At 41.8% G+C, this 21,959-nt stretch overlaps 1 protein-coding gene across 1 annotated transcript in view; it reads left to right on the top strand.

Annotated features, from left to right (window-relative positions):
• Nucleotides 1-576: 576 nt before the first annotated feature.
• The window catches only part of otog (otogelin), a gene marked incomplete at both ends in the record, with an annotated part of 54,243 nt that continues 32,860 nt past the window's right edge, over nucleotides 577-21,959 (top strand). The window contains 17 exons of the mRNA XM_079160460.1: nucleotides 577-635; nucleotides 5,937-6,184; nucleotides 7,482-7,583; nucleotides 8,996-9,153; nucleotides 9,984-10,105; nucleotides 10,272-10,480; nucleotides 10,921-11,051; nucleotides 11,155-11,261; nucleotides 12,669-12,778; nucleotides 14,461-14,586; nucleotides 14,825-14,933; nucleotides 15,491-15,537; nucleotides 16,480-16,625; nucleotides 18,342-18,474; nucleotides 19,018-19,195; nucleotides 20,018-20,142; nucleotides 21,197-21,409. Coding sequence (XP_079016586.1) covers nucleotides 577-635; nucleotides 5,937-6,184; nucleotides 7,482-7,583; nucleotides 8,996-9,153; nucleotides 9,984-10,105; nucleotides 10,272-10,480; nucleotides 10,921-11,051; nucleotides 11,155-11,261; nucleotides 12,669-12,778; nucleotides 14,461-14,586; nucleotides 14,825-14,933; nucleotides 15,491-15,537; nucleotides 16,480-16,625; nucleotides 18,342-18,474; nucleotides 19,018-19,195; nucleotides 20,018-20,142; nucleotides 21,197-21,409 — 2,323 coding nt within the window. The remainder of the gene's footprint in view (nucleotides 636-5,936; nucleotides 6,185-7,481; nucleotides 7,584-8,995; nucleotides 9,154-9,983; nucleotides 10,106-10,271; nucleotides 10,481-10,920; nucleotides 11,052-11,154; nucleotides 11,262-12,668; nucleotides 12,779-14,460; nucleotides 14,587-14,824; nucleotides 14,934-15,490; nucleotides 15,538-16,479; nucleotides 16,626-18,341; nucleotides 18,475-19,017; nucleotides 19,196-20,017; nucleotides 20,143-21,196; nucleotides 21,410-21,959) is intronic.

Genomic DNA, 21,959 nt, shown 5'->3' with positions numbered 1-21,959 from the left:
ATCAGACTTTAAACAATAAGACTTGTGAGCCTCTCTGCTTTACACCTATAACACTGAGTTTGTAGTGATGGATCAGGTAAATGAAAGGTGCAGTGTGAGTGTATTAGTCTTCATACAAGTAGAAGAACAGACATATTTACAGATGCATTGAGTATAAGAACACATCTCCAGTTTCAGTCCAACCAGCAAACCTCTGAACCAGATGTTTCTGCAGGAGAAAGGTTTTCACTTTATTTATTGAGCTCATTTATTATTCAGCACGATGACTTCCGTCCCCTCCACGTGGCTGCCTGTGGACCACAGAGGGGCACTGTTCTCACAGTCACACCTGTCTGCGTCAGGTCCTTTAGACAACATAATGTTTTAATAAAGGTTTCCTTTAGAGTCATAACCGACACACAACATCTGGGTTACTTGTGTTTGAATCACATTGATGTCACCTTTTAGTTTCCGGTGCGGTGTTGTGCAGTCAGCAGGTCAGAGCACCGACGCAAACCCTCCGCCCACCACGCGCATATCTTATGCTAATGAGCAGGTGCGGCGTGGTCTTGAGGCGCGCGGTGGGGCCGCTCGCGGATGATCCGGATGGAGCAGCGCAGGGCGCAGCGGGAGTCCAGCCGGAGGGTCTTCACCAGGTGATGCTGTCCAGACCCCACTGACATGCGGATCCGCGAGACACGAATGGATCCCTGTTTAAGACGAGGCCGGAGACGGCCTTTCCACTTATTATCTTTGTGTTTTATCCTCATTTATCAAGGTGAGTCCCGCTCCGGTCTATTTGTGCAGAATCAAACTCCTAAAACCTAAATCCTCCATTTGTTGCTTTCTAGAGTTTCTGGATGAAATGAAACTCTTCTCACTTGTGTTGATCTGGATTTACTTCAGTTTAGTTTGATTCACATTGACTGTCTCAGTTGTTGTTGATTTCAGCGCATCTGTCCTGGGGTGTTGACAGAGTGAACCTTTCTGACGGGAAGCAGTTTAATAAGTAAGTTTTTATTTCAAATGTGTTATTTCGGTTTGATGTTATTTGAATTACATATATGTTTTCTTAATATGTTTATATGTTTTCTTTATATATATATATAATCTTACATTAAGTAGTATCTGTTTATTCCCATATCTTATAATTTATAATAATAATATCTAAAGCATATTTGTGTTGTAACAAGAGATGAAAGGATTGGTCGATTAATGAATTAATACTTTTTTTTACATAAATATCTATATATACATTTATTTATAACAAGTATAAATATTTTTTACATAATACATCGAATAATTAATTCTTCTCAAATGTGAATATTTGCTGTTTTCTCAGGATTTAAATTTTTTTTATTTGTATTAGTTATTTCTAAAATATTGAATATTGTTTTTGTGACTGTTAGAGTGAAAATATCATCTTAAATATGTGATCTTTGTATTGTGAGGGACATTTTTCACTATTATTTAGTCATTTTATGGATCCACTGATTATTACATTGACCCGTTGCAGCCTTAGTTGTAATTCTGATTCAGGTGGCCCTTTGTCAGTATATCGTGGAATAGGCAGTGTTTGATTGATTGGTAGTTGGGGGGGGGGGGGGGGGGTCCTGGTGGTTTGGTTGGTGGTGGGTTTGTGGTGTCGGGGGGGGGTTAAAAGCAGGAACAAACCTGTCCTTGTTCTCTCTGTCCCAGCAGCGGGAGCAGCAGGATAAAGCAGCAGAAATGGGACACCGCTTCCCAGGGAGGGCAGGTAGGCCGCCGCATTGATCATTGATGCTGATGGAGCTGCTTCAGGCGGCAAACACACAGCCAGAGATCACCGAAAAAATCTGCAACGCACAGACAACACCAAAACACAGAGCCGGAGAAAAGAAAAGATCAAACCGTCACCTGGAGAGATTTTATCCCAATCATTTGTACACAGCGATCCAGTAGTTCCAATATAAACTTCCACTGTTTTCTCATAGATTCACAGACACAGATTCATAATTTATGCAAAGGAGCATAGACAAGTGGCAGCCATTATTTTGAAGGAACAGTCTGTGCGTTCCAATACCAATACGAGCAGACTATTTAGTACGCCAAAAATGATGTAGGGCATGCTACATCATTATGCCAACAAATACCAGGATGTCCTTCTACATCTGGTGGAATATTGCAGTACATAAACCAGCATGCTTTTCTCTGTAAGGGCAGCTGAGATGTGGAACTCAGCATTGTGAGGCATTTAGGGAGATCTATTGGCAGAAATAGAATATAATATTAATATGTATGTTTTCTTTGGTGTAAAATCACCTGAAAATAAGAATCGTTGTTTTTGTGAGCTTAGAATGAGCCGTTTATATCAACATACAGAGTGGGTCCTCTTCAAGGCTACGGTAGCCCAGAAGGGACAAACCAAACACTGGCTGTAGATGGAGACGTTCACGTTTTCACGTTTTCGCACCGACCATCGTAGTTGTCTTACACGCTCGGCACACGGGAGAAGTTTCAGTTGTTTTGCAATCAGCAACCTCACTGCTTGATAGTGCCAGATCCTACGCACTGCAGCTTTAAAGATTACTACAATTTTATTTTAATTCAATCAAAAACTTTCCGTCACCAACAGTATCAACGTATCCTCAAAGAGTTCATATGATAGCTTATGAAAAAGTTACTCCTCATTTTTCGTACGTTTTTTCCTTCGAAAGTCCAGCAACACGTGTCAATTTCTGCTCGTCATATGCATACGGTGTTTTAAAAATAAACTTCACAGGAAACTCATTTAGGTTTAGGCAACAAAACTACTTAGTTAGGTTTAGGAATAGCTTTTCCTTTTGCTGCCGTTACTGAAGAAAGCAAGTTACGTGACAAATATATTAAAGTTAAACATGTTCACAAGAGGAAAGAACAGCGGCCTCCCGTTTGTTGGACCCATTCCCGCCAGCCTGGCGTGTGCTTTAGCTGTCTTTATACTTCCTCATTCATGATCACGTGGGTAACATATACAAAATAATTTTGTGGGAAACTTACAAATTTCGTAGCTTTTGCTACGAATGCTGGATGAGACCAGCCTGATGGTATTTTTGTGGTTTTATTGTGGTAAAAAATAATTGGTTGAGTCAAAACAGCCAAAATAAAACGTGTATTTCTGCACAAAAGAAGTACACATTGGCCCTGAGATCAGGCAGAGATGGTACCTGGATGACACGCAAAGATATCACATTGTTCCCTGCTGATGTGCACTTCAGCGTGTAAAACATAAAATTGCTCCACGGTGACATTTGTTCCTCAGAAAACAGACATGTGAGGGAGTCCCAGCAGGAATATACAGTAGCCTGGTCTGTTGTCTCGCTCTTCCGCTATCGGAGCCTCCATCAGCCTGAATGCAGTCGCTTCTTTTGTCCCCTTTGGCTCAGAGAGGCGTGAGAATCCGGTCCAAACTATAGGAGGCTAGTAAACGAACAAAGCAATTAGTAGCCCAGGTCACAGGTATATAGAGCCCATCTACCTCGTGTCATCCGGGGCAACACTGCTTACGTTTGTGTTTGACCTGCTCAGCATCGATATCTGCTGATGCTAATCAGTGATTAATGATTCATAGTCACACACCCCCCTCGTACCCCCCTACCCTTCATCATTGCCATCTGCTTTGTTCCTGCTCTTTGAGATGAAAGCCTCAGTTTGAGAGCTCAGGTATCCGGGGAGGCTCAAATTGTAGAAACAACGTTCGACTGATGGTTTCTGAATGCCAACTTTCTATTTAACCAAAGCTGCAGTTACTGTTTTCAACTTACAAATTCTTATGCTAAAATATTCCAGATAGATATTAAATTTTCCTTCCGAAGACAGCTTCCAAAGCCTAACCTTTTATTTTCTGCAGCTCTGCATGGTGACCTAAGGGAGAATTCACATTTTAAAAAACACCACTAGATAAACGTCCCCTCGCTGAATATTTCATGCAACAAAGATCAGCGGTGGTGGATCGGAGGGTGGGGTTGTAGACCTGAATCTGAATGGGAAAGAGTCAGGAGTCACAGAGGAGTCGTTCATGAAGCCCGGATGACCGCTCTTTTCTCTTGAGCTTCTTCTTTTCCCAGCGCTGCCCTGGTTCCATCCTCACCAGTCCGCAATATGGATTGGCAACAGCCGGTGTAAATCTGGGAGAAATTTTGGCCTTAACGAAACACAGAATTCACAGAAAAAAGTTTTGGGGTGTTTTACATTTTAATCAAATCTTAATTAATCCGTCACCCGAGAGCCGAGCTTGTTTTTCAAATTTGCTTGATTTTATGTTGAACTCATGGAATGAATCGAACAAGGACTTAGTTTTAGTTTACTGGAATTGTCTCCTTGCTCTCTTTGCCAAATGGTGCCAAGGCCCAAAATGAAAATGATCAGTTTTAATATACAGTATTTGGTTGGAAGAGGCTCTGAAACATTGCTAGATAGGATCAGATTATGGCTGTATGACTGAATGGTTGCAACTGTTGGATGAAATGCCTGATTCACTTTCTCTCCTTGAAGGACCTCCAGACAGCAGCTGCTGCATTAGAAACCAACACGTCTTCCTCCAGTCATTCGCAGGTCAGCCGGACCGATGTGTCCAACCTGACGTCCTCGAGCACAGAGAGGACACCCACCTCCTCACGGACCGTCAGCTCTGACCAATCATCTGCAACCACGACACCATCTAGTCCAACAGCATCCAGAACTGTGTCATCCAGCCAATCACCAGGCAGCACAACACAAACCAGCCAATCACCAGGCAGCACAACACAAACACAAACTAGCCAATCACCAGGCAGCACAACACAAACACAAACCAGCCAATCACCAGGCAGCACAACACAAACACAAACCAGCCAATCACCAGGCAGCACAACACAAACCAGCCAATCACCAGGCAGCACAACACAAACACAAACCAGCCAATCACCAGGCAGCACAACACAAACCAGCCAATCACCAGGCAGCACAACACAAACACAAACCAGCCAATCACCAGGCAGCACAACACAAACCAGCCAATCACCAGGCAGCACAACACAAACACAAACCAGCCAATCACCAGGCAGCACAACACAAACCAGCCAATCACCAGGCAGCACAACACAAACCACCCACTCACCAGGCAGCACAATAAAAACCACCCAATCACCTACCAAATCAATACCAGTCAGCCAATCACCAGGCAGCACAACACAAACCAGCCAATTACCTGGCAGCACAACACAAACCAGCCAATCACCAACGAAAACAGTACCAGTCAGCCAATCACCAACCAGCACAACACAAACAAGCCAATCACCTACCAAAATAGTACCAGTTAGCCAATCACCAACCAGCACAACACAAACAAGCCAATCACCAACAATCGCAGCAGGAAAATCATTAGGCAGCACAACAACAACCGGCCAAATACCAACCAATACAGCACCAATCAGCCAATCACAGACAAAGAAATCACCAGTCAGCAAAACACCAACAAAAAAGGTACCCGTCAGTCAATCACCGAGCAGAACAACACCACCGAGCAAATCACCAAGGATCACAGCATCAGCCGGAAAATCATTAGGCAGCACAACAACAGCCAGCCAAACACCAACCAATACAGCACCAGCCAGCCAATCACAACCTAAAAAAGCACCACTTAGCCAATCACCAACAAAGAAGGCACCATCTAGCGAATCACCAAAGAAGAAGGCGCCAGGCAGCCAACTACAGGCAAAGACCACACCATCTAGCCAATCACAGACCAAGAAGGCACCACTTAGCCGCTCCCCAACCAGAACACCAACATCCAGCCAATCACCAACCAACACAGTGCCAGTAAGCAATGCACCAGCCAAAATCGTATCAAAACCTAGCCAACCATCATCTAGCCAAACACCATTAAACCAATCAACAACCGGCCCAAAAACACCAAACCAATCATCACTCACCTCAACATCCAGTCAATCACCAACCAGTTTAACAGGAGCTAATCAATCCATAAACGGCTCGAACACATCACACCACGATTCATCCAGCTTCACATCACAAAACCAATCACTGTCAACACCATCTGACCAATCACAGACCAGCTCAGTGCCATCCAACCAATCATCATCCGGTTCAGCAGGAAACCCAGTCAGCGGAGACGAGCATCCAGTTAACATTTCACTGCTCGCCAAGCAGGCGAAAGAAGCCCTGAGGTCATCGTTTCGTAGGATTCAAGGTAGGTTTATAAAGGTTTAGATAGAGAATTCAATTCAAGCTTAAAGCCGCCATTTTAATTGTTTTGATGGTAAAAAAATGTAGAGAATACTGGTGAAAATTGAGGCAGTTTGCGTTTTGTATTCAATTCTGCCCAGTTCAGAGTAGTCCCAGCCTAGCCCCTATAGTCTATAGTATAGAGACTACCATATGCCAAAGTCTGACATTTTCAAATCCTACTCATAGTGGTTTTAACATAATAGTTTGACATTTTTTGGAAAAATGTACAGCCCTCTGAGGCAAATTTGTGATTTTGGGATGTACAAATAAATTCAATCGTATTGAATACTTTTTGTAGAATTAGTCTCCACCAGTCCAACAATATGAAACCCGTCCACCAAGAGACCGCCACACCTTTTATAACCTGCATTGGCCCTTGAATGTTCGACATAACTTGTGCATTGAAGAATCATCCCATATTAAAGTACTTTGGTGAATGGGTTGCACTAAGCAGTTCTCTGTCCTGAATCATTAGATTTTTTATCTGTTTTGTGCCTTTTGGCGTAAAGCATTCCAGCGGTGTTCTTGCTAAAGAGTTTAAAAAACAACAAACCTAATGCCATTTTTGCAGCACTAGAAAGTTGTGTAATATGGTTTTAAATGTGTTTAACTGCCCCTTTCACAGAGTGAACAGAAGGGAAATAGCTTTTATCTGATTAAAACCCCTCTATGGTACCTGCGCTTGTGTTGGACGTGGCTGACCGAACAGACAAGCTGTAAGCCCACCGAGCAGATGGTGTTATTGCAGGATGAGGAGCCATCGTTTGGTGTTTATTGGTGCGTTTGACCGGAACACTTGCAGGAGCCCGACGTCTCCAAACGAGCGCTGACAGATGGCAACTTTTGACTTTAAAGTCCTGACCTGCAGATACTCAGTTATTCATCTGTTTCAGTGGTTCTTAGTCTGGCTGCACGCAGATCGTTTTGCGGCGATTGACATGAATTTGATGCAACATAAAAGAAGCTGATCCGCTCCTCTCACTTTTTTTTAAACTATAAAATACAAAACGATTAGAAACCAGAAATCCTGCTTAATGTAACATTTATTTCTACAATCAACACTTGAAATGATGAAGGGACTTGCGAATTACAAGGTGGTTCAAAATGTAAACCATACCTTGGTGTTTCATTTTTACTTCTTTACTTTAAGATGATTAAACTTATCCATTAAATTCATTCATTAAACAAAATGAATGAAACCTGAGAAGTGAAATTGATTCCTTGGTGGAGTGTGTAACTGTTTGTTTGTTGTCTCTCAGCAGAGCCGTGTGCGTTTCCCTGCCTGAATGGAGGACAGTGCGTTCAGTCGGAGTCATGTGACTGCAGCTTGTATCAGGCCACTGGACACAGATGTCAGACAGGTACACCACACCTGCTGTTTAAATGTTTAACATGAGAAAATCAACCAACCATTATAACAATGACCGAATTGGGAATGGTGGTAATTGAACTAGATTAAATGTAAGTCTTTTTAGTTTATTTCTGTTTCATACTGCAATTATCAACAACGTTTGGTTTTAAATGTGTCCGAAACACACATTGTGCTACATTTTACTACATTTATTGGACAGCTTTTGTTCCTTTGCAGATTTAGATTATTATTAAAAAATATACTTAAATATAAATAGTACGTTATGGTGTATTATTGAAGATAAAATCTACCCAACAGAATATAAAGTCATTAAAGTCAGCTCCACCTTTACCAACGGCAACATTAAAGTGACGCGTACTTTTACTTTTGGTGCTTTCAGTAATGTTTGATGCTAATGCTTTGACACAAAACTACCAGCAGGGTGAGATACTTGCATCTATTTCCAAATAAACTTCATTGTCATTTTCTGAATGTTAGTGCAGTAATCTGATTTATTCTGTCTTGTTTCTCTGAGAAAAGATGCTGCACAAAAAGCTCTATTAAAGCTGCTCTTGGTAACTTTTCGTCATATTTGCTCAAACTGTCACTATATCCTGCAGCTATTCTCTGCCTCCTTTTGGTGCTCCTAATGGCGTCTGAAGATTAGACCAACCAATCACCAAACATGATTTTACGAAGAAGCCCAATTCACTTTTAAATGCTTTAGAAACAGGAAGTCTTAACAATTCTACAGTTGAGTAAATATTTTGCAGCCAAATCAAATAGTTTACAGGATATTCAACCTTTGCTTCTTTATAATACATTTAATACTTGACTTCTTCCTTTAAAGGGTTTGTATAAAGGTAATAAAGTAGTCCATGAGTGTAAGATATGAGTTTAAAGATAATTACAATTCCTCTTCGGTATTGTGGAACTTGGTTTAAGGATTTTTTCTTTTTTTTTGTTGTCTTTTTGTTTCTCCGCTCTCTGGCGTTCTTTGCTTGTAGCCTGCGTGCCATCTGCAGAATCAAGATTCTGTTTATTTCTCACCACCAATGTTTTCAGAAACATATTTTAGTGAACTGTTTAGCTGTAAAATGAGGAAGTGTGTGACCCGGTCGGTGGGCTCTTGCAGATGTTAATAGGAGCACTGAAAGGAAGCAGAGGATTATGTGTGTCTTGTACAACTGTCAGGAAACCGTGACAGATTGAGCAAATACGTTACCTTCTGCCTCTCTAATCAAAATTTCTGCATCAGCATTTAGAGCTTTTTAGCCTCTTATTGAAGCATTAAGAAAGAAACAGTATGACATGTGAATATCAAACTAAATGATTTCTTTTGTGTGAAGTAAATAAATGTCTCTTTAGACATGACCTTCACTCGATCATCATTCCTTTTCTTCCCTAAATTCTTCGGCCCAGTTCCAAATCCCGGCTTTGAGAGAGAGATGACGTGTCGGTCGTGGGGTCAGTACAACTTTGAGACCTTTGACGGCCTCTACTACCACTTCCCCGGTCGGTGCACGTACACTCTGCTGAGGGACTGTGAGGAAACCACCCAGGCCAGCATCGTCGTCCAGGTCAGTACCCCCCCCCCCCCCACTAGAAGCTGCCCAGACGGTTTGGACTCGGTGGCGTCCTGCTCCAAAAAACACTTGTGCTTTCTGACTCTTGCGATGTTCCAAGTCTCAGCCCTCAAGGTAAAAGATTTTCATCGGAAGATTAGGGAAAGCTATCTGGTTATTAGAGTCAATTACCATTAAATACTGCAATTACCCACAATGCCTTGAAAGCATCTGCAACAGACCGGGACTTTGTTTCTCGTGAAAAGGTAACAGATACCATATCTGTCTATGGGAAAACCGAACCGAACAGGGGACACAAAGAGACCCAAATGCATTATGATTATTCATATGTTTCATAAACAAAAAGAAAATATAAAGTTGCAATGCTGCAAATCAAAGAACGAGAGCACGTTAGAGGGAGGTGAGAGGACGCTTTTCTTTCTGCTCAACAATGTTTGTTACTTTCAGGGCTCAAGTTTCAGCGTTTAAACCTCTTTCAGGCAGAGCTGGTGCTGAAATAGTTGTCTGTGATTTCTTCTTTTCATCAGGTGATTTCTTGTTTTTTCTTCATTTGTGCAGGACTGTAGCTGGAAGAGTCTCTGCTGGACTAATTGTTTCACTAGAATAGACAAATCACTCTCTTTCAACGAAACTTTGTTTTACTCAAAAATATAATCAGGTTAAAGAGAAAAAACTTCAGTTAACCAGGAGAACTTTTAAAGTTTAGTCAATATGAAGTGATGTAGTCAATGGAGGGAAAACATGAAAAACCACCAGTATGAAGTCTTAAAAGGTGAAACGCATATTATTATTATTATGCATTGTTTGCATCTTGCTGTGTGCAGGTCCACAATGACCCGGGCTGCACCTCCGCCCCCTACACCTGCCACCGATCCATCAGCCTCTTCCTCCCGTGGGAGGGTGAGGTTCGGCTGCACGCCACCAACGTCACCTTCAAGGGTCAAAGGTCTTCATTTATTTCTTATTTGTTTGTCAAAGGCTGCTTGCTCTTTAAATGTCACATTTTTCATGACTGAAATGATAACCTCACATTTTATTTGTGTGGAGATGAATACCGTGTGTAGAGGAGGTGGCGTCTGTATCATGGTGCATTCACTGTCTCTTGTCTTCAGTCTGCAGCTGCCTCATCACATCCACGACCTGCAGCTGGAGCGGATCTCCCAGTACGTCCTGGTGACGCAGCAGCACGGCTTCACGCTGGCCTGGGAGGGACGCAGCGGCTCCGTCTACATCAAACTCAGCCCGGAGTTTGTGGGCAGAACCTGCGGCCTGTGCGGGAACTTCAACGCGGACGTCCAGGACGACCTGAAGACGAGTTACGGTACGGTCCTTCTGTCTGTAACGGCTGAAATACACCAAATACATTGACGGATCTCATTCAATTCTATGGTGAGCAAGAGATCATCATGGATACATTCGCTGTATCTAAATCTGCATAATCACGACCCAACTTTAACTTAATGCAAATGATGTCGGTCCATTGCAGGGCAGCAGACTTTACTTTAAAAAATCTCTCATACATTTTACATGTAAACTTATAAAACAGGATAATAATGCATCATGTTACTTTAAGTTTGTATGTAAAATATTAAAGTTGTGATCAAATGACTTTTAAACCTCTTTTAATTCACATCTCCGGTCATATTAAAAAAAAAAAAGCTACCAACTAATTCCAATCATCAATCATTTTGCACAAGCATATAAAGGTAAGTATTCTGCTTCAGTTCAGCAGACCTCTTTTAAAACGTGTGTCTCTCTCAGGTGTGCTGACTCATGAAGTAGAAATGTTTGGGAATAGCTGGGTGGAGGCCGATCCACACGAGGCCCGATGTCCCATGGTGCCCTCTGGCTTCTCTTCACCCTGTGCTGCAGTCGAAGCTCATGTCCTGCTGGTAAGGTGTCTGATAACAACAAAAAAAACTGTAGAGAGAGAAATGTGCATGCTTATATGTTTTCGAGTTTAAAAACTTGTCTTTGTGTGTTTCGTGAGCGCAGAAAGTGGAGGAGGTGTGTGCGATGCTGCTGGATCCGCCATTTCAGAGCTGCCACGACTTCGTCAGCCCGTTGTCCTACATGGCCAGCTGCTCCAACGACCTCTGCAGGTAAGAACACCTGAATCAGATCGAGTGTCACCGAAATCATAGAGGTTCATCCGTTGTGGATCGTGAATATCCAGAGCAATTTTAATGGGAATTGAGCCATTTGTTTTTCAGATATTGTGATAATTTGGATTGTCTAAAATAGAAAGGATTCATCAGGGGAGCATGAATGTGTTTTTGAGATATTTGTTGTGTACAGTTTGAACTGGTATTAGAAGAAAGTTCAGGGGACAATCACAGACTGAAGTGGACATAGTCATCGGGACTTCACTCGTTGGTTTGTGGACTGATGTTTTGAAGCCTCGAGTTCGACAATTTTGCAGTCGCCATCTTGGATTACGGCCGTGTTTTTTTGCAACCAATGATCAGAAATTACCATATTTGGACTGAGGAGGAGTGGCGTAGAGACGCCGTATACGTCCCCGTCAGTCACTGTAATGTGAGAAAATGACTCTACTTCTCTCTTGATTTATTACCTCAGTAAACATTGTAAACATGAGTTTATGGTCTCAATCTCTAGTTTCAAATCTTCTTCAATACAGCATGATGTTCATTTAGTAAATGATGGTCCATTTAGAGTCAAACAGACCATAAAGCAGGGTATGCTTTAGGGCGGGGCTACACAGTGATTGACAGGTCTCTACCAGAGACGTATACATCGTCTCTACGTCACTCCTTCTCAGTCCAGATATAGTAACTCCTGTTCATTGGTTGCAAAAAAAATAGAAGGCAACGGCAAAATCATCGAACTCTGGGCTTCATAACAGCAGTCCACAAACCAATGGGTGACGTCATGATGACTACGTTCACTTCTTATATACTATGGTCTAATAATCACATAAAAAATCTTTACAGAAGTTCTTTAGTGTATAATTTAACATTAATAAAGCTGAATTAATGTTTTTATAATGTCTTATTGGGCATAACTCCTCTTTGTGTAGCCACTTGAGGTGTGTTTTGAGAGTTCCTGGATTTTTACCTTTCAGTCCAGGTCCACAAAAAACACCGTTAGCACTTCTTGTTACTGTCTGGTTTGAAACGATCCCACTCTCAGCTTTCTCAGTTAGTGTGTTTTGGTGGCTCAGGTCCATGATCCTGAACGTGCCCTCTCTCCGTTAGTAACATTAGACCTGGCAGTCTGTTTAAAGTGAACTCAGAGTGAGGTGGAACAGATACTGGTGATAAAGACACAAATGTACCTCATCAGATGACTGTTACAGACACACTACAACAAATTATTTTTTTCAGCTTTAGCTAGCTTAGCTAGATTTACTCATTAGGGCGACACAGCTGGTGGGTAGTTATCTGTTTTTGAGCAGTCTGATCAGTTCAGCTTACCTGGCTCATGTGGCCACACCTTTCTCCTGGCTCCGCTCAAAGAGTCCTTCTCTGTTTGTTACTCCGTTGAAGGTCGGGTCCCAACGGTGATGTGGTATGCCAGGTGTTCAGCGAGTACGCCCGGGCCTGTGCCCACGCCGACCACCCACTGCACGACTGGAGGCAGCACATTCCTCATTGTGGTACGTTTTTTCCAGGTGTTTGTCAAACTGTGTGCCACAGAGGGACCCTGAAAAAAGCTGCATGTTTCAATTCAGCCAAACACGACTCAGTGTAGAAGATAGCCCACTCAGTTAAATTACAATATAGACAACTCATTAAGGGGTGATGTCATTTTGTTGACAAATCACTGGAAGTTAGCGGTTCACTGGTTCCCTCGCCAAAAAGCCAATGGGATTATTCCATTGGCTTTTGAATTATTGCAATAAAATCTCCTCTGTGGTAAACACAAGGTTATGATTCTTAGTTACGTTTTGTTCAGCAAAATAATGAACACCACTTTTATGATTTTTGAAGCTTGAATGCAATCGGCAGAAGTAAAAAGCTAACGTTAGGCTATTAAAAAAAAAACTACACCTCGGTTGCATTTGCGTGAGTATGCACATCGAGGCTGTGTATTGGCAACCGACTTTTTCAAGACACTTAAGCTTCAAAATTGACGAGAGGGGTATCTGTTATATTTTATATCATAGAACAAAACGTTAAAATATCTTAAGCTTGTGTTAACCGCAGGCCTTATTTCAGGCATCTAACCAAAAACACATGAACAAAACATTGACTTTGAGAGGAGGGAACTCGGAAGTGCAAAAATGTTGACTCGTTTCTGGGTTTAAGGACTTATTGCTGCAGTGCTCTATATTTAAACAGAGGTGAATTAGAAGGAACGGGACCTACAAATACACTGTGAAAATAACACAAATCCTTACATTTTTGTTACCTTTTAATGTAAAAACTGTCAATATAATCACATTTCCTACTGAAATAATTAATATCGATCAGATCAGTGTACTGTCGTAGCCTACCTAATGAATTAGCCAAAGAACCGTTAGCTAATTGTGGCTAAGGTCAACGTCAAAATGTAACCAGATCACTTGTTTTCAGTTCTTTCAGTGGTGTGTGTGTAAACCCACAAAATTATTTTATAAATAACATGTTTGCGTAGTTGTAACCTACTTAATGTAAGCTAAAGACCCGTTAGCTGTTGTTAAGATGCTAACGTATTAGCTGGTGGAAAAGAGGCTACCTAGTGGGCACAGTTAAAGTTAATTAACACATTTTTACTTCCATAAAAAAATGTAAATATGTAATCACTTTGTTTCATTACTTTCAGTGGTGCCTGGAAACCATTAATATTATTTATATCGATCAGATGTGTACGGATGTAGCCTGTCTTGAATTAGCTTCCTGTTGCTAAGGTGAACTGCGTCTATTACAGAGCCTGGTTTACTTTTGATAGTCAACACGCACACAGGAATATATTTAATTTATTATTTTCTGTTTTTGAAAGTTGGATTACTGCCTGTCACACAGACAGATAATGAAGTGTATATATATATATATATATATATATATATATATATATATATATATATATATATATATATATATATACTATGAATTTAACGTTACAGACATTTGCTGAACTTTTAATCAACAGATAAACGGGACTTAGCTAAATGCAATAATAGCAATCATTAAATTTGGCTTCACTTGTATCAGAGACTGTATAATAGGTCTAAAGGCTGTTGTGGCGATATCTTCTGACACGGCAGGCTCTCCAATGTTGTCTGATCTCCCTATTGTCAGTCTTTATCAGTAAAAAGTTTTTGATATGTATGTTGTGTTTTAATTTTTTCGCGACCAGCGAAGCAGTGTCCCCTGGGTCTGCAGTACAGGGAATGCATCAGCTGCTGCCCGGCCTCCTGCAACCTGGAGCGAACATGCATCGACAGCAAGCTGGCCTGCCTGGATGGATGCTACTGCCCTGATGGTGCGTATCTATTCAGATTATATTTATCTATCATAGTGTCTATTCTCCCAAAAAGACTGCAAATACACCTTTTATTACACTTTCTTTTTCTAATTTTTTGCCCTTAAAATATACCACCTATTAAACTTTTCCTCTCTATAAATGTATCGGCCATCGCTTTTCTTTTGTCACCTTTAATTAACATCTAATCTTTTATTGAGTAAATAGACGTGAGAGAATCCTGCATCTGTGTCCTCAGATCGAATTTACGAGGACGGAGGCTGTGTGACGCCCTCCGACTGTCCCTGCGAGTACCACGGCCTGTTTTATCCGTCTGGACAGACGTTGCAAGAGGAATGCAGCAACTGGTGAGTGTTGTGCTTCATGCTTCATTAGATAGATGCTTCTGCTTTTACTTGCTTTATTGTCTTAACATTGAATATTACAGCCATGCCTCGAGGCTGTTACTTCTGTTGTGTCTCTCTCCATTACTTCCTGTTTTCCCTCGAGACATGTGACATGACAACAAGCAGTGTTTAACCTCTCTGTCACTATATGCCATTATAACAAGACTGGGTGCAAAAATGGATAAGAGATTTGATTTACCTCTTCAAATATTGTTCTTTTATCTCTTAACAAATGTGTGCGAGGAGTACCAGCTTCATGCTTTTTACTGTATTCAAATAAACATCTTTGACATCATACCCTTTGGATCCTAAGCGAAAACTAGATGAACGAATGTGAGTCCATCTAACGTGACATGTCATCAAAAGCAGGTTATTGTCCTGCAGACTCCATGCGCTCCTTTTAATCTTCTCAGATCTGACCACCTGGGCTCGGTTTGTCCAGTTTCTATCCGTGATCCTGCTGATTAGCTCCGTCTTTCATGTTCTCCACCTGTGGACGTCTCTGCTTTCTGTTTCAGCACATGCGTGGGTGGAGTGTGGAACTGCACCGACTACAGCTGCCCAGGTTTGTGCCTTCGCTCTGCGGGCGGTTGTATTTGTATTTAAACTGTGCCGCAGGTCATGTTAAAATTCAATGAAACCCTGTGATGGGAGAGGTGATTATTTTATTTCAACCCAAAGATACTCTCAACAAGTCATCTTTGGTGGAAGGGTCCTACTTTTGGAACTATTAAGGAAATTCCATTGTAGCGAAGGTCCAAGAAGGAAAATGTCTCCTAGTTTGGGAGACGGGAAAAAGTCCCTACATATGGTGCAAGTAAATGCTTCCTAGTTAGGGCAATAGGAAGGAGGAGGCTTCCAAGTTTTGGAGTAAGAAAAAAGGGATCATCCTATAAAGGAACAAAGGAAAAGGAAGCATCCTAGTTAGGAATTAAGGATGAAGGCAAGAAAGGACAAGGTATCTTAGTTAGGAAACATAAAAGGAAGAACTATCCAAGCAAAGGTTAAGGAAGGAAAATGCCTCCTAGTTTGGGAGACGGGGAGAAGAAAGTCTCAAGATATGGTGCAAGGAAACACTTCCTAGTTAAGGTGAAAGGCAAGGAAGGAAAAGGCTTTCTAGTTAGGGAGGGAAAAGGGTGATCAAGAGTGATGATAAAAAAAAAGGCAAGGAAGGCCCAGTTAGGGAGACAGAAAGGAGGAAAGAGAAAGTTTGCTACTTTGGGAACCAGGAAGGATGAAGTTTTAAAGTTAAAGAACAACGAATCAGGAAGTAGAAGAGCTAGAAAGGCTGAAGTCGGATCCTTGCATCCCTAATTTAGAGAGCATGGAAAAGACCTAACGTTCTTGAAGGAGCATTAAAAGAAGGGCATGTCCTTCTGGGCAAGTGCAAAGAAAGAAGGTAGCTTTCTAGTTTGGAATGAAGGAAGGGGACAGGTAGCAAGGATGGAAAAAAAGAACTCCTAGTTTCGGAGCAAGGAAACAAGAGTCTCGCTCTCTTTCTCTACAGGCGAGTGCTCGGTGACCGGCGATATGTATTTTCAATCCTTTGACGGGCGGATCTACACCTTCTCTGCAACATGTCAGTACGTCCTCGCCAAGAGTCACAACTCTGGGAAGTTCACGGTCACCATCCAGAACGCCCCCTGTGGAGCCGTGAGTCACCTTTAATCTGCTTTATCTTTTATTTCTTTTTTTTTCCTGCTTCTGAAACAAACGTCTCTACATCTTGGAAAACTCTTGCACAACTCCTCCACAATCAGCCTCTGCAAGTGCTCTCCTGTCTCGGCTTACAGCTTTAAACAATTTGTCCGTCGTGTAGATCATATCATAATTTAAGTGCTCAATAATCCCCCGCTGATTCCAGGTCGTTTTTTTTGTTCAAGAGCCGTGCTGCGACTTAGAGAAATGAAAGCCTCGAGGAAACCTCGTCGATCAAGCTAGGGGGAGATAATGAACACGAAAAAGCAACCTTCTCGCTCTCTCTCCAAGCCTTTAATTACCCAGCAGCCTTTGAGCTGTCCCACTCATCAGAACAGAGGCCCGAGACCTCTAACAGCCAACTGAACAGGATTACCTTATCTGGCCTGACTGACAGAAGCTGTGGACGGCTTTGTAGTGAGGAGGGAGGTGAAGAGAGGCGCTGGATGGGGTGGGGGAGTCGGACAGAGAGAAGGTTATGCGGAAAACAGGAGGTGAATGATGGGAAGAGTAAAAGGAGGAAGGGGGGGGTGCTAAAACCTTTTGGCTATGGAGCTCTGTCATTTATGAAAGAGACGATTCATAGAGGCAGATCGCTTACTGTCAGCGACGTGCAGGTTTTATTACTTTAAAAATATCAGAGCAGCAGAGCAAGTAATTGTAATTTATTAAAGTAATGCACCAAAGTGCAGTTTTGAAGTACTTCCTTGAGTGTTGGTAATCACTGTTAGACATTGATCTTCTTGCCCTGATAACGGTAATAGTGGTTAGTCCGGGATATCTTTGACAACTGCTGCACGGATTGTAAACAGTGGTGGTATAAATACTCCTGAAACTTCTGTCATTGTCCTCCAAAATCTCCCATATTACTGCTCCCAAATCACTCGTAAAACTACTTGGTTACCATTTAAGTGGCAATCTTGAAGTTTCTTTTTTATATAAATGTCTGTGAAGTCACAATCTAATGCCGAATTAGGCAACACAGTGGTGATTGAGCCTATGGCCCAGCGATGAAAGTATTGCAATATTGATAGATTTGCAGTATTACGAACTGAATTGCTGTGCGGACCTTTATGGGGAAAAAATAGCATGTTAGTATGAAATTAATAAATATAAATAGAATAGGAGTAGCATTAAAGCATGGGGGAATTAGCAAGATAGCTAACTAGCAAGCTGTCCACTAGTTTCCGAACTAGTTTGCTAATTTAACCATGCTTTAATGCTACACTGGTTACAGGGAATGAACCAAACAAAGTCACTCATTTGTTGATAGCAATGTGCTTTCCTATGCTAATTTTTACACATTTACTCTCTACGCTTCGTAACGTTACCACTCGACTGCTCGTTTTAGTCGTTACTGCAAAACCTCACCTCAGTGAGTCCATGACTTGTTAAGTCGGTTTAGTTTACACAGCAGTTAGCTCGTTACAACGGTGGCAGTGGCAACGGTTCATAAAAATGGCCGCCTCTCTGACCACCTTGCTACCTGGTTTATTTCTATGGTTGTTATACACATTGTAGCCTCTAGGGGCCGCTTATGAGGCTTTACACTTTTCATCAGTTTGAATACAGGATCATGGTTTGAGAGTAACATCTTTTACTTACTTTCCCCTTCTTGTTTTCCTTGGGATTACACGCATGCGTTATCAAGCCATCTCGTCTCAATTGCAGAATTTGGATGGGGCCTGCATCCAATCAGTTAACCTGGTTATTGACGAAGATCCAAGAACGGAGATTACACTGAGTCACGTCGGCGAGGTCTTCATGGCCGGACAGTACCGCATCTCCTTGCCCTATTCCGATGGTAACTTCCTCACCTTTAATCAACTTCTCACATTGTTCACACAATTACAACACTTAGTTTTGTTACAAACACATTCTGACAAAGTATTTTGCTTTTCTGACTCTAGCTATCAACCAATCAATCAATCAAACAATCAGTCAATCAAGAACCTTTCATGAAGAACATATAGAAATATACATAATATCGACATAAAGGGGAAAAAAACATTAAATCTTGAAGTACAAACCCAAACAGATCCAAAACTAGTGTTGATTAATGCAGTATATTGACCTGAAAATTGATAAACAACCCTTTACAACTCATAGTAAATTAGATTTATTAGCGTTTTTGGGTTCGGTTGGACAAAACAAAAAATTGGAAGACATCACTTTGAGATCTAGAAAAATTTGAAGTGAATTGCCTGAATCCCGACATGATTCCATTGAAAGACTAAAAATTATCATATTGAATTATCATCCAGCCCTAAAGGCAATATGTCCTTTAATCATCTCATCTGCTGCCACCTAAAAGCCTAAAGTGTCGTCCTCCCTCATCTCCCCGCAGACATCTTCCACATCCAGGAGCTGTCGTCCATGTTCCTGCAGGTGAAGACGGCGTTCGGCCTGCGTCTGCAGTACAGCTGGAAGGAGTTTCGTCTCTACCTGCAGGCTGACGAGCTGTGGAAGGACGACACCGTGGGCCTGTGTGGCACCTTCAACGGCAACATTCAGGACGACTTCCTGTAAGTGTGTGTGACCTTTGAACCCCTTAACTCCCCCCTCCTCCCATGATAAAGGAGAGAGAGAGAGCTCCTTTTTCAGAGGAGGAGAGGGAGGTGATGGTGAATTTCTCTCTCTCTCTCTGTCTCTGTCTGTCTGTCTTCCTCTCTCTCTCCCTCCCTCTCTCTCTCCCTTTCTCTCTCTCTCTCTCTCTCTGTAACGCACACTGGCTCGGCGGCTCTGCATCAAAAGCCTCTCTCTCTGATCAGCTCTTTTAGTCGGGCCAGATGAGCGCCCAACTGGACACGCCACTTCAACAAGGAATTTACTGTTAGTGGAATAGGGGCTCCACTGTACGGCATCGTAATGGCCGGCCATAAAGGGCGGATGTTGTCCTAACAGCTGTAAATGGATATACATCACAGTCGGTGACTGAAGTGGTCGTATGCAACGAGAAAGAAAAACTGGAGCTCGCTTTGCCCGAAGAGCTCCAGAATAGACTTTGCAGTTAAAATGATGACTTGCAGAATCCTCTACATCTTATATTGTTTCATTGTGGCAGCTATTGTCTTTAGTCTTAGTCCTGTGTCAAATGACCTTTTTTGATCCTCTGATTATATTCAACATTTCAGTTAATTAAGTCTTGCCAAACCAATAATTATGTCGTCATATTCTAAACTTATTTCATCATCATTCACTTATATATCAGATGAAAAACGCAGGTTGAATGATTAAAAAGGCGGCTTTGCAGTAAGTCTGAGTCCTCCAAACTCTGCTCGTCATCATGTGAAAAAACATCGTAAATGACACAGACTTTATATAAGAAGTGACTGTTTTTACTGCAGATCTCCGTCCGGTATGATAGAAAGCACTCCGCAGCTGTTTGGAAACGCCTGGAGAGTCTCGTCGGCGTGTTCAACCAGCCTGAGTGCTCCTCAGCTCGACCCCTGTGACACTCACCAGCAGGCCGGTCAGTTCCTCTTCTACCTTTCAGCTTCTTCTGTTGGAGTGGTGAAGAATCGTATACCTTTGGCTCATTCTAAGTCTTCTAAACATTGTCAATATTCATTGTATTAAAGGAATACTTCACCCACAAACATAACATTTCTATATTCATTATTCCTGTTACCTTCAATTCTTGAAGAAAACTTTGTTTTTCTCTCTCGCCTCCACGGTGAACGAAGAATCAAAAAACTATTTTCATTTTTTTTTGATGAATTGGAGTAAATTTGGGCAGCGGTTAACAACAGCAAAACTACATCAAAGCATCTGTTTCCTCTCACACAACTCGTGCCGTTTAATCCAAGTCTCATTGGTCCAGTCGTATGCATCTTTGCTAAAATCTGACGATTCATCAAGTTTTTCATCAAGACTTCTCAGTTTTTTCATTCTTCGTCCATTGTGGAGGTTTGAGAGAGAAAAGAACTTTCCTTCAAGAATTCAAGGTAACACAGGAGAGTGATTGATACACAAAAGGTCATATTCGGGTGAAGTATTCCTTTAATATTGGGTATAAATGTAAAAACTTCTCCAGTAGAGCTGTGTAGTTTGGGATATTGCAATGGTACCACGAGACTTGGAAATACACTTTAAAATACATCAAATGTACAAGTTGACTCTGATTGTAGATTCAAGTTCGTATGTTTTCCTTTCACATTTTGTAGACAGATGAGTTATTTTTATCATCATATCAGTCGTCAAGAATTCGGACATAACTTAACTTAATATAATTGTACACAAAAAACAAAATAGCATAGTTCATTTTCAAGGGTCTTTATGTACTTCATGTATAATCTTTGATCCAAACTCTTTGTTTTGTTTCTCTCGTGTTTCTGCAGCTGCTTCGCAGTAAAAGCTTCAAGCTTTTATCAGATTCTGTTGCGCGCTTTCACTGTGAAGCAGCTGCAGACTCATACATTTACACAAATGTGTTTGAGTCAGCCTGCGCTGAAAGTTTATATTTGTACATATTTGTGCATTGTGAGCCAATAACTGTCTGTCGACCGTCTGCTTCCGCTGCACAGTGGCCTACGCCTCAGAGATGTGTGACGTGCTGAACCAGGATCTGTTCTCCGCCTGCCACGAGTACCTCAGTCCGACGTCCTTCCACCAGCAGTGTCGCTCGGACACCTGTAAGTGCGGGACGCCGTGCCTCTGCTCTGCGCTGGCCCACTACGCTCGCCACTGCCGCAGGTTCTCCGTCATCGTTGACTTCCGATCGCAGATACCCGACTGTGGTGAGCATTCAGCACGCTGACGCGTTCCGTAAACGGGTCAAAGAGGATGACTTCATGAATTCATTGCTCATTTGTGTTAGAATCTCAGGAGGCATGAAGACAATTTACAATCTGATTGTCCGACTATGTTATTTCTCAGACATTTCTTTTTTTCCTTCTCGTTGTAGCTCACAACATCAAATCCAAATCCCAAACTTTCCTCCCTGTTCTGTGTTGAGTGTCTGAACTTTTGGGACTTGGGAACACTATCACAAAATCTTACCTCAACTCAAATGCTGATGCTTGGTCAGAAACCCGTGGTGTCACCGGGTAGCCCAGCGCGTCAAACTGTGACGCTCCTCCACGTTCGCAGTGAATACTTTGATAACGTTGTGAATTCAAACACTTACTTTTTTGGTTTAGGCAACAAAACCACTTTGTTAGATTTCGGAAAAACATTGTGGTTGGGCTTAAAATAACTACGTAAACCAAGTAAAACACCATAAATATGAAAACATGTAACTTCCAAGTACGTTTGGGACACAAACACTGGTCTCCTGGTTGAAAGTCC

This window comes from Pholis gunnellus (genome assembly GCF_910591455.1).
Source record: "Pholis gunnellus genome assembly, chromosome: 1".
Classification (NCBI taxonomy): Eukaryota; Metazoa; Chordata; class Actinopteri; order Perciformes; family Pholidae; genus Pholis; species Pholis gunnellus.
This window is presented reverse-complemented; position numbering and strand designations above follow the sequence as displayed.